This window comes from Triplophysa dalaica, chromosome 10, assembly GCF_015846415.1.
Source record: "Triplophysa dalaica isolate WHDGS20190420 chromosome 10, ASM1584641v1, whole genome shotgun sequence".
NCBI lineage: Eukaryota > Metazoa > Chordata > Actinopteri > Cypriniformes > Nemacheilidae > Triplophysa > Triplophysa dalaica.
The window spans coordinates 3,933,337-3,946,686 of NC_079551.1; the positions used below are offsets into that span (position 1 = coordinate 3,933,337).

Consider the following 13,350-nt stretch of genomic DNA (forward strand, 5'->3'; position numbering starts at 1 on the left):
TTCAGTGAACACACCGCCCCCTGCCGTCAGTAAAGTGAACAGCACAATGATACACAACACACAAGATCATCACTGAAAGAGGAGAAATGACACATTCTGACATCTGTGGCAGAAAGAGGTCATTTTGGTGAGTGGTTTATCACTCAAGGACGCATGCTCCGGTGTGTAAACCTGGGAAAGTGTCGTCAATTCATACACTACCTTCTTTCTACAACATAGCGTGGGCTTTGCAACAAAACTCACCAACATTGTGATGATTGACAGAGGTAACCATTATGAAGCTCTGCTATCAGGTGTGTTTAGCATCCGCTCATTTGTGGTTATAATTGTGGCTTCATAGAGAGCTCTCTCACAGTGTTAGGAGTGAATGTACCTGACGAAGAACAGAGCTCGGAGGATCACAGGATCAGAATCCTGTTATTTGGTGGAAATCCAGAGGACAAACGCACATGAACTCTGTTCTTGTACGATACGCAACCGGAAAGCCAGCTGACAGGAGCATAACATCCGCAGTAATGACTTCAACCAAACCCCTTTTCTGTCAAAAGCAATCCAAACAAGGTCATCCCAATTACAAATCATTTCAATACAAATTTCAGATTATGGGCAAGTGACGAACCCATGAATCCGCTGTATCACAAGTGGCAGGAGTCCAACTGTGATGATGCTTTAAGGTAGAACAGGAAAATGGTCCAGTGGACTATTTCAGGTGATAAAATGAACCATAAAAAATTGTAAAACATTTTCTCAGAGATATATATTTGTAAAATCACACAATAGGTTGTGTGTACACATTTGTTTATATTGAACACATATATAATAAACATTCAGTGAAATAAAAATAAAAAACTTTCGAGATATGCGTGAGTCCCTGTGTTAACAACACAACTCTGTTTGTGTGTGCAGTGTGCAGTATTCGTCACATCACGGCGCAACACACATTACACGTGCAAAGCGATTAAATCTAGACTTGTTTTGTCTTCATGTTGTGGTCTCTCACATTTTTTAACTCTTATAAGATTTAAAAAGGCCTCAGGTTGCAAACACCTGATTTAGTCTGTGAACATGTTCTCCGGAGCAGTAGGTGGCGGTAATGCGCAGAGACGCTGGATACCAACCACCGAAAAACAACAACAAGGAGAAGACCACCATAAAAAAGGATGCTGTACTCAGATAAAGGACCTTTCGGATAAATTATTTTTTCGGTTAAAATGTGGAATTACAGATTTTTGTTATATAGCAAATAATATAAGTTCCACAGGAATCTATCTTTTGAACTGAAGGAGGTGTTTTGTTAGTGGTTTGCGCAGTCAGCGCAGGCAGCGCAGTCAGGGGTTGTGGGTGCGTCTCCTCAACTCTGGAAACAGCGCACAATCTGTGTCATCAACTGTATATGTTTACAAAAACGACGCCGATCAACCTTAAAATGGAGAATTGTTTTATGTTTGTATTACTTTTCTGCGGTAAGTGTTTGATTTCTATTTATTTTCACGCTTTCGGTTTCGATTTGTTGAAAATTTGCGCACGATTTCCATCGCAACGGAAAACAATTGAGACGCGACAAACATAAGATCTGCTTCATACATTTCTGATACACAACTTTAGGTTCGCTAGAGATTTCAGTGTACCGGTTTGTGAGTTTTTGTATAAGTAACGGTACATATGGAAATAATTATAGCAGTGGAGCATGATCTTCCCAAAAGAGGGGCGGTGCCATGGCAACATCAGCTTCACACTCACATATGTGACCCTGCGCAACAAAACCAGTTTATGGGTCAATTTTTCGAAATTGAGATTTTTACATCATCTGAAATCTGAATGATTATGCTTTCTAAGGATGTATGGGTTTTTAGGATAAGATATATCGCGCAGATACAACAGTTTAAAACTCAGGAATCTGAGGGAGCAAAAAAACAAAATATTAAGAAAATCGCCTTTGAAGTTGTTAATAAGAGGCACTTTAGCAGGACATCCACTCGCAAAAATAACCTTTTTATGTATTTACGGTAGGACATTTACAAAATATCTTCATGGAATATGAACTTTACTTGATATTCTAATGATTTTTGGCAATGTCTCTGTCTGTAACTTTTCATTTTTTGGATGCCTTTTAAAACCCTTGTCCTGAAAATAAAACGGTTTATGCAGTTAAATAGAAGATAAACTACTTACCTGCATAAAGCTTTCTATTTGCAGGTCAAATGTATAAGGCATTAAAATAATACATATATTTAAGTTACAGCAATCATAATGCAAATATTTAATCACTTGAGCCCAGTCGAATATGTATATTATCAGGCTATTTATTGTTTATTCTGAGACCCACTGTATGTATAAAACATAGAAAGGTCTGGTAACTTGAGTTTGGTGCTTAAGCAAAGTCCTTATGGTGTATTTTAATATTTAAAGAAAACAACTGACAGTAAAAGGAAACAACTGAAATGAATTTATCATGAGCAGAAGTATACTTACAAATTACTAACAAGTCGCCTTTCCATGCCATTCATTCTATAACTCATTCTATATCATCTTTCTGATTAAACATGATTTATTAAGAAACATGCTGTGCAGTGTGAGACTCCCATTTGTCCACAGCCCTGTTTTCCCTGTATTTTGGCCCCATGGACTACACACCCCATAATCCTTTGCAACTCTCCCTCATCATCATTGACTTTCACCCCATCATCCGGACACTAAGGCTGATTTGGCAATAACATGCCCGTCCACACTTCCCATTGTGAAGAATGATCCTACCAATGGATTGTTTTTTGTAACACAAACATGCTTGACACTAAACGTCTTCAGATGATTATTTTGTCTGTAATCTGCCTATTGGTTGATGTCTCTCACATAGATGCGTTGCTACAATATGCATTTTATAATAGAATTAAAAAAACCTGATTCAATCTCTTTTGTGGTGTTTTTATGTGCTTAGAATGTTTTAACATGGATGTTATCCGACCACGCTCTCGTTTTCCTTTCACTTTCTCCTCATCTGTTCTTATCTTTCCTTGTCCATAAAACTACACCATTTTTACACGTCTCTTCATTTTTTGTTGGGATAAATATGTTATTAATTTGTTTAGGAGTTATTTGTGTTTTGTAATTATTCGTTTATAAAAAGGTGATTAGAAAGTTGAATTGTGCCAAAGTGTATCCTTTAAAACAACCTGATTCAAATGATCTTGTGAATAATTATTATGGATTGTGCTATACCTGTGAGTTAAAAAAAAACATTTAAGCAATATATAATATTCTAATGGGCTAATATTAAAAACAAACGTAAATAAACTGCTGGGAATAATCTCAATATTAATGCTTCGTATTTCAATTATATAATTTTATATATGTATGATATAAATCACATTTGAAGAACAAAGCAAGGTCAATGTTAATGTAACATAAGCTTTAAAATAATTCACAATGTTTAATTGTACATGAAAGTCAGCTGAGACTGTTTCGCGGCGTAACCAGTAAGCCATCCGGGAATTTCTCACCTACTCTTTTATGAATACTGAGGATTCGGACATACTACAGTGTATTCTCACAATATAGTAGGTAAGTAGGCGTATTCGGACGCAACATTAGTATACACACTTCAAAATCTCGTTAGAAATAGTGTACCAGGTGGGAATTTCTCGCCTACTGTTTTATGAAGACCGAGGTCTTGGACATACTATTCATTTGCCTACAGCTTTGAGACTACTAGATAGCATGACAGTATGCGATTTCGGATTCAGCCAATAAATTCTCCCTCACCCATTGATTCTTTGTCAGATCTTGTTGTATGTAGCTGTAATTCCTAGTCTTATATCATGTTTTGTATTCCGTGGATGATTTTTTATTCGGTTTAGTTTGTATAGACTTAACATGTGATGTAATGTTTGTGTCTTCAGGTGTGTTTGGTGATCCAGATGAAGTGAAGATCGTGTTGGAGGGAGATTCTGTGACTCTACACACTAATGTTACTGACATACAGATAAATGATGAGATACGGTGGAGGTTTGGTCCTGATGGCTCTTCCAGTCTTCTAGTTCACATTGATCAGAATGTTCCCACATATAAAGATTCGGCTGATGGAACATTTACTGACAGACTGCAGATATCAAACATTAAGACTGGAGATCTCACCATCAAGAACATGAGAATCAAACACTCTGGACTTTATAAAGCACAGATAGTAAGACCTACTGGAGTTACAAACATGAAGTTCAGCATTGAGGTCTATGGTAAGCTTGCGTTCATGTTTGTTTTTGTTTTTGTTTATGGTCAAAACAAAACAGTATTTACTGTGTTAAACAGTAAAGCATGCTTTCAGTTCAGTGGTTTCACACAACAATGATTTGTGATATTCACGAGTGTTTAGAAACGAAAAACTAGTGAAAATCAGCACATTAGAATGGAAAAAGGTGTTTTGTGTGAATAGGCTCTTACTGTACAGTAGACCCGTGCATCTCTTAAAGGGACAGCAGCATAATAAACATCTCTGTTTTTAATGTTCATCAAACAACAAAGGACGAAGACAAATCTTGACTAAGGTTTAATCTATATTTACATTATACAGAGAAGACCACAACATGTTATTTATGTAATTTAATGTCTGTATCTGATAACCTTAAATATGAAGATTTCATAGGTATAAAATTAACAAACAAAAAACTAGATTTATTTATTCATAACTCTTTTTGTGGGGTGGGCAGTAAAATAAGAATCATTTGTCCGACCGGGCCAGTAGATAAAATCATTAGCATTGAGCCCTGTATAGTAGTGAAATGAGCTAACTTTGTTTTCGTGGAAGGTCTGAGATTTCTAATGAAAACTGTCATGAGTCTGCCTCATCATGTCATGTCTATTCTTGGTCTTGTGGCAGATTCATGGCGATGCCTTAGGTTTTATGTGGAGAGAGAGATTTTTACCCTTTCGGCCTTATTTAATCTCTCCTCAGTCCTCCTCTCTTTTCCCACCATCTCGTTTCCTCGTTAACTTTCCCTGAGTGTTGCATTAACCACACCTGCCCCTTGTTAATTATTCTTTGTCTTTCTCCCTATATAATATTCTTGTGTCTGTTGTCCTGTGCTTGTTCGCTGCCTAGTTTTGCCTCCCTGCCTAGTGGATTACCTTGCCCCTGGTTTAGATTCTAGTGTCACTGACAGTGTTCAGAAATTGTAATATGAATCTCTGTTTGTGGAATTTCTTTAGGTGTCCCACATCTGACTGATCCTAGTGCAGGTGAATCCAAGACTGTGTTGAAGACTGATGGAGAATCTGTGACTCTAGACACTGGTGTTCAAACACAGACCGATGATCTGATACTGTGGAGGTTTGGAGATGTTGGTGTTCTCTTGGCTAAAGCTGATAAAGAAGACAACAAGACCTCAATAAATGATGCTGATGATGGGAGATTCAGAGGCAGACTGAAGCTGGATGATCTGACCGGATCTCTCATCATCAGTGATGTCCGAATATCAGATTCAGGAGAGTATAAACTGAAGATCAGCAGTAACTTTAAAAAGACATTATACAAGAGATTCATTGTTTCTGTCAGTGGTGAGTATTGTAATTCTGTTATAAGAGTCAATGAAATCAGCAGTGTGTAAATAATTTACATCAGATTATGAAAAAATAATATCTTGCTTTACTGTTTTATTTGATAGTTTAATGTATTTTAAAATCATACTTCGACATTTAGGACGTCCCAATCAGTTTTTTTGTGCTCCCAATCTAATCCAAATCTTTCATTTTGAGTATCTGCCGATATTGAGTCTTGATCTGATACTAGTACTTGAAGTATGCACAAAATACATTAAGTCAATTTGATAAATCCGGTGTGTATATAATTGACATCTGAAAATTTATTACGATGTATTACAAACATATTGAATAAATCCAGGTTGTTTCAAAATGTTTTTTTAACAAACTAAACTAAATATACTGGCCACTTCAGGGGTGGGGAGGGAGTTTAGCTTTCTGACACCCTTGTGGATGAAGGTCTCCTTTAGTGTGCTGGTCCTGGCCTGGAGACTCCACAGTCTCATTCCTAATGGCAGCTTTCTGAGGAAGCTGTGTGTTGGGTGAGTGGGATCACCTGCAATGCAGAGGACTTTGGTTGAGACGGGTTCCATAAATGTGATGGAGGGGAGAGAGACACCAATGATCTTCTCAGCTGCTCTCACTATGCTTTGAAGGGTCTTGCGGCAGGACACATTGCAGGCTCAATAGCACACAGTGATGCAGCTAATTAAAATGCTCTCGATAGTGCCTCTGTAGAAGGTGCTCATGATGGAGGCTGGGGCTCAAGCTCTTCTCCGTTTTCGGAGAAAGTATGCTACTGTTCTTTCTTGGCCAGTGAGAGAAGAGATCCTCAGTGATGTGCACCCTCATGAACATTGTGCTGCTCACTTTCTCCACTGTTGTGCAATTAATGGTCAGAGGAGCATACTGAATGTGTACTCTACTGAAGTCAACTACAATCTCCTTTGTCTTCTCCACATTCAGAGAGAGGTTGTTGTCACCTGGCCAGGTAGCTACCTCGCACCTGTAGTTTGTTTCATATCTGTTGCTAATGAGACCCACCATGGGTCATGTCGTCCGCAAACTTGATGAAGAGGTTGGAGTCGTGTGACGGTGTGCAGTTGTGGGTACTTAGGGTGTAGAGGAGGGGGCTTAGCACACATCCTTGGGGGACCCAGGGTACAGTGTGATGTAACTGGATGTGTTATTGCCAACATGAGGTCTCCCCGTCAGGATATCCAACAGCGAGTTGCACAGCGAAGTGTTTAGTACCAGCTGGACCAATTTTTTGTAAGTCAGCTGTAGAGGGATGATTCTGTTGAATGCTTAACTGAAGTCAATGAACAGCATTCTGATATGAGAGTATTATTTGCACAGATGAGTGAGTGCAGTGGCGATGACATCATCGGTCGAGCACTTAGATCGATATGCAAACTAGAAGGGGGCAAGGGGGGGAGGACAGACTTGATTTTGTGCATCTTCAAAGCTTTTCATGAGAATAGGAGTCCGTGCAACTGGACAGTTATCATTGAAGCAGGATTAAGATGGCTTCTTTGGGACTGGAATTATAGTTTGAAGCATGTGGGGACAACAGCATGCCTCAGCGAGATGTTGGAAATGCCTGTGAAGACATCAAGGAACTATTCTGTGCTATAATATGCTGCTATTGACAATTTTCCTAGGAGACGGCAAATTCATTCTGTGATGTTCAGTTAATCTATACTTGAACTCTTAAATGAATGAACAGCCACTAATGCTTCTGATCAGTGACCTCTGAGTCATTAGGGTTTGTTGTAAAGTAGTGTATGTGAACAGAAATAAGGCACAAATTCGTGCTCTCTACTATAACGTAGAGTTTACTCACTGTATTCCATCTACTGTTTTCTTTTAAGGTTTTGCAATGATAGATCATAGGATCTGGATTACTTAAAAGTAACCTGTATGTACATTTTCTAAAGATTTAACATTCAGTGTTGTATTTAATTTCCTTATCCTTATTATAATTCTTTAAAAAAAAGATATATATTTAATTGTTTAGATTTTGGAGATTATACTCATTTCTTTCAGTCTATATTACCTTGGCTGTATTTGTATGGTCTTCACAAGTAGATATGAGTATCCAATTATCTCATTCTCAAGGATCCTGATAACGTCAAGAAGCAATGTTGCGCAACAAACATTTTCAACTCTCTATTATCATCTGCTCAGTGTGTTTCTAGTTAGATGAAGTTGGACAGAGTTGAATTGAGCCATGGGACTCCAGGCGGAGTTAGAATGAGTGATGGAACTCCAGGCGGCGTTCTTTACGTAGTATGAGACAGAGATAGAATGGACATCTGAACACAACTATGATTTTCTCTCCTTAATAAACTTTGCTTCTTCTATTGTAACATCACTTCTTCTCCTGCCTGTTGTTCTTCCCCTCGGACATCTCATTCTGCAGGATAGTTAGATCTATCATTTGGAACATGAACAAAACGGAATCAACACTCTGGCATTATTTTGGATCAGCCTGTGATTATGATATTTGCTGTTGGTTTGGGACATCCCTACTTGATATTTGGTTTACCTGAGTCTGTTTTGTTACAGAAGCTTCTCTGTCTTGTTATGTGTTATGATTGTAATTTGTGCATATATGATATGATTTCCTGTCTTTCTATTATTACAGAACGAAGACTATCTCCAGGTGAAAAGGTAACGATAGCTATTTTTGTCCTGCTAGCTGCTGCTGCTGTTATTGGTTTGATTGTAAATCGCCGCAATAATTATGAACAACAAAAACGAAACGGTGAGTTTAATCTTCAACTGATACAGCAGTACGTAATCAAATATATTCATTTGACTAATATAGAGGATTTTCTTTTTGTTCTGCTTAATTTTATTGCAGTAATACTTAAAGTTTTATTTGATGATTTTTATTATGAATATTGAATTAAATCTCTTTTAGTATGTTTAATTTGTTGAGTAATTGAAGCATAAAATCACAGATGTTATTCTGGCTTTGGTTGAAACTAGCAACTTTGGCACCAATTTGTGTTATTGCTCCTGTATTACATATCGCTTATTGCCCGGTGAATTCTCTTTAAGTCGCTTGGGATAAAAGCATCTAAAAAATTGCTAAATGTAAATGTAATGAAAAAAGAAATTGCATCGACATCTATTTTTACAATTGTTATACTAAACGAAAATAAATTAATATTTATATTTGTTAATATTCCTTTTCAGTTATTGAAAGGGTAAAGCGTACACAGACCTTCACCCGATCTCTTGTGTACACAAACTAGGACCTGTCGTGAGATTTGATCATTTCAATCGCTCGCGTCCATATTGATAAATGCCATATTTTGCGTGGAAACTACCGTACGCCCAGTTTTCAGTTGTATGCTGGTTTCATAAATGAGGCTCATTAGGTTTGTACATTAACTTGGTGAGTTTGGCCAAATTGCTTCAGCGCTTTAATTTTATTCCTGCTGGAATATACTATACAACCATTAAATGCTTTCTAGAGGTTTAAAACATCATACACTTGATGACTTTTGAATCATTCTGAAATAAACAAACACAGATAGGACATACTTGTAACAGAATGACTAGTCAGACAGATTGCATGAATAGTTAATGAGCTTTATCCCGCACACATAAATATATGGTTGGTAATATCAAAAATAATCATTAGAGTCAGATAAATATAAATTATGGCCATTTGATTGGTTGTCGTGAGAAGCCGTGATTTACAGTGAATTCCGATCTGAAAGAGGGCTTGTTTGTCATAAGATGAAGCAGAGTAATGGCCCTTTTACACACGGTTATTGTTTTTATCAAACTGATATACAAGGTTAATTTAATAAACACACAGAATCAAGAATGATATTATCTGTCATTGCCACGAGGAGAGAACCCAATTGCAGGCAGTGTCTTGTGTCATGATTCTGCCTCTCCATGTCATGTTTTTCTTGATCTTGTGGCAGAAAAAAAAATGTAAAGAGTCATGACAAAGCCTTAGGTTTTGTGTAAGAATGACATGACATTGTTTGTGTTGACATGCCTTGTCTTTCTCTGGTCTCGTCATTGGGGCCGCCCCTCTCGTTTTCTCGTTACCTTTCCATTAGTGCCACTAGTGCCTCCCCATTAAAAACCACTAAAAACTGCTTTAATAACACATCTAAACTTTATTTACCAAAGATTAACTATCTTACTTGCAGAAGGTCTATACATTCATAACTACTGAGCTAATAAAAATATTTTAAATCGATGATTCATGTTCAATAACTCGTGAGCAGGTAAGCGTGTAGTAAGTGAGATAACATAAATTATAACATTCTAACGTAGTTAATATTAAACAAAAAAACAGCTCTAGTGTTACTAAATCTATTCAATTTCTGTCAGAATAATTATTATTCACATTATAATAATAAGTTATTGTAGAATTTTACAAAGAAACTGGAATCAAGACACAGAATCAAGAATGAGATTATCTGTCATTGCCAAGAGGAGAGAACCCAATTGCAGGCAGCGTCTTGTGTCATGATTTTGCCTCTCCATGTCATGTCTTTCTTGATCTTGTGGCAGAAAAAAAAATGAAAAATCTAAAGAGTCATGACAAAGCCTTAGGTTTTGTGTAAGAATGACATGACAATTGAAAACAGACAATTGTATCTAAAGTCTCTTACGCACTGTATTGCGTGGTGGTGCACATTTCATCAGTTTGTTTGATTCCTTCATAACATCTGAGATTGTTGATCATCTTCACCTGAAAACTGATGAGTTATGATGTTTATATTTCTCTCTCTTGTGTTTGTGTGACAGTTCAAGAGATGACGGTACTTAGAGGACATTCTGTCAATCTAAAGACTGATGTCAATAAACCTCAGTTTGATGATGTCATCCAGTGGAGTTTTAGAAATGATTTGATAGCCTCATTCAATAAGAGCAACAGTGATGAAGAGAGACTCATAGACAGACTGCAGGTGGATGATCAGACTGGATCTCTCACCATCACAAACATCAGAACAGATGACGCTGGACTGTATAAATTAAAGATCAGCAGCAGCAGTCGAGTGAAATCATTCCTTCAGTTCATCACCGGTGGAGGACCATCATACTATCAGTTCAATGTTATTGTCAAAGGTAAGAAGCTCAAGTCTTTTGTTAATATTTACATTTCTGCCATTCAGCTCATAATATACACCCCTAAACAAGTCAACAGAGAAACGTTTTTACACTTCAAGCCAGCAGACGACTTGAATAGACACAAACACAGCACATGATTAATAAAGACAAATATTATTTACTGTTATAATTTGGCGCTCTAAAAAACTTGATTCTGATTGTCCTGTTGCAACATTCCAAGGTCTAATATTCCCCATTAAAAACCACTAAAAACTGCTTTAATAACACATCTAAACTTTATTTACCAAAGATTAACTATCTTACTTGCAGAAGGTCTATACATTCATAACTACTGAGCTAATAAAAATATTTTAAATCGATGATTCATGTTCAATAACTCGTGAGCAGGTAAGCGTGTAGTAAGTGAGATAACATAAATTATAACATTCTAACGTAGTTAATATTAAACAAAAAAACAGCTCTAGTGTTACTAAATCTATTCAATTTCTGTCAGAATAATTATTATTCACATTATAATAATAAGTTATCGTAGACTTTTACAAAGAAACTGGAAGAAAGGAGGCAGGAACCGAGGAACATTCAAACAAACTTTTAATAAAATAAACAAACAACAAAACAAAAGTAAAATGGTGGCAGTTCCTCATAGACCACTGCCGCTCACACAAACATAATAAAACACAACATAATATCCACAACATAACACATTTTTTTGCCCTTCTCCTTTTGATTGGTTTGTTGTAAGTTGGGCCTGGAGGGGAGGGCTAAAAAAATGCCTGGCCACTGACAATCAATATAGTCCTGCCTCTTTTTTTGTTGATGAAGTCATGTGGTGAAGAGTTGTTGTTGAGAGGGGGAGAGCTTAACGTTTCTGATTAAAGATTACAAGTGCAAATGAATAAAAAACATTAATAATGTTGACATGTTAATGAAATGATTATTAATGTAATGTTCATGTGTTCTAATGTTTGTGTTTCTCTCTGTTGTGTGATGTTGTTACAGATACAGTGGGGAAATTGGAAAATAATACTGTCTCTCTGTACACTGGTGTTACTGAACTAAAGTCAGATGATGTGATCCAGTGGAGGTTTGGAGAAACTCTCATAGCTGAAATCAATAGAAAGAACAACAAGTTCACTACAGATGATGAGATATTCAGAGACAGACTGAAGCTGAATGATAAGACTGGAGATCTCACCATCAGAGATCTCAACACTGAACACACTGGACACTATAAACTGAAGATCATCAACAGTAAAGGAACATCATGCTGTCAGACTGAAGTTAATGTCATGGGTAAGTAAAACAGGGCTCGACTGTGCGAGCATTTCACTCAAATTTGTAAAAAAAAATAAAAAATTCATGCAAATCGAAAAATGTATTTAGGAGCATGTGTGCGATTGTCATCTTATCAGACAGATTACTAAAAACATGAAATGAAACGCAGCTTGTCAGTGTATAGCATACATGTAAAATAGATTATTATGTTTTCTGAGTGATTTTTGGAAAAGGGGGCTGTAACAAATCTCAATAAAATGGAAGGAAGGAGGCGGGAACCGGCAAACATTTAAACATTTAATAAAGTAATATAACAGCCGGCGGCCCCTCACGGACGACCGCCGGCGAACAAAACATAATATAAATACAAACATAACATAAGTTCGGGCCCGGTCCTCTCTCTTCGACGGTCCGGTCGCTCGTTCCTTTTATGCTCCCATCTCCTACGTGATTCGAGCCCGGTGTGCGCACAGCTGGCGCTAATTCACAATTACTCACAGGACTCGAACCACGGTCTCGCCCCGCCTACTCTACTACAGGGGCATTTGCTCGAGTGATGCTCGTAGCGTATATAGCGTCTTCATCTCACTTTAATGAGGACGTGAACACATGAACTTCTTCTCCAGAGTTTCTCAGGGAGTTTACTTCACAAGTGCTACTGTTTCACTGAAGCTATCGTCCACAAACACATACTGAAAGGTCTTGAAAAATAAAAGTCTGGTCAACTTGAACAAGTTATGACACATTCAAGTGAACATAAAGTAGTAAACTGTAGTAAATATACTGATGAAATTATAAAAAAATACTGCTATACCCTGTGGATAAAACAGCATATGCTGGGTTATGTACAGTATATTTTGATGATGTTTGACCAGCCAAAACTAGCTAAGCACCAAAATTTACCAAACAAGCATATGCAACATTGTTCAACTCAGCATGATTCAAGGAATCAACAAAGACTACTCTAATGATTTTAGTGTAAAATTTTCAAAAGAAATAGGAAAAAATAACCTCTTTTCATATCTTTATACCACTAGGTGTTATTGTGCCAAGACTATGTATGTCACCTCATGTCCAGACTTTGATACCATATACCAATTTTTGTGTCATTACATTAAAGCTTTTAAATGAAGATGCAGTCTCAAAAACATAAAAACAAAACATAAATATTTTAGTAACTTTTTCTAAGCACTGCCTTTATTTGCTAAATACCAAATTTGGTGCAAATTGGACAAACAGTCTGGCACAAGTTCGAAGAAGTATGTTTATGGAAAAATTCAAAATGGCGGTATTTTTGTGTGAAGTTATATTACTTTATCCGGTACAGTCGAATCAGCATCGGCAAATGGTTTATAGTTTACAGAACCTTATATCTAGGATTTCTAGGCATATCTGGCAGTATATTCACGGCACTTTTTGTCATCACTGGCACAT

The 13,350-nt window shown here is 37.0% G+C and overlaps 1 protein-coding gene across 7 annotated transcripts in view; it reads left to right on the forward strand.

Annotated features, from left to right (window-relative positions):
- The first annotated feature begins 1,144 nt into the window (after nucleotides 1-1,144).
- The window catches only part of LOC130429972 (uncharacterized), a 33,156-nt gene continuing 20,950 nt past the window's right edge, over nucleotides 1,145-13,350 (forward strand). For all 7 annotated transcript variants that reach the window (XM_056758830.1, XM_056758833.1, XM_056758832.1 and 4 more), the window contains exons 1-6: nucleotides 1,145-1,463; nucleotides 3,897-4,229; nucleotides 5,200-5,547; nucleotides 8,180-8,299; nucleotides 10,318-10,638; nucleotides 11,641-11,934. In XM_056758830.1, the coding sequence (XP_056614808.1) occupies nucleotides 1,394-1,463; nucleotides 3,897-4,229; nucleotides 5,200-5,547; nucleotides 8,180-8,299; nucleotides 10,318-10,638; nucleotides 11,641-11,934 (1,486 nt within the window). In that variant the 5' untranslated portion in view covers nucleotides 1,145-1,393. The remainder of the gene's footprint in view (nucleotides 1,464-3,896; nucleotides 4,230-5,199; nucleotides 5,548-8,179; nucleotides 8,300-10,317; nucleotides 10,639-11,640; nucleotides 11,935-13,350) is intronic.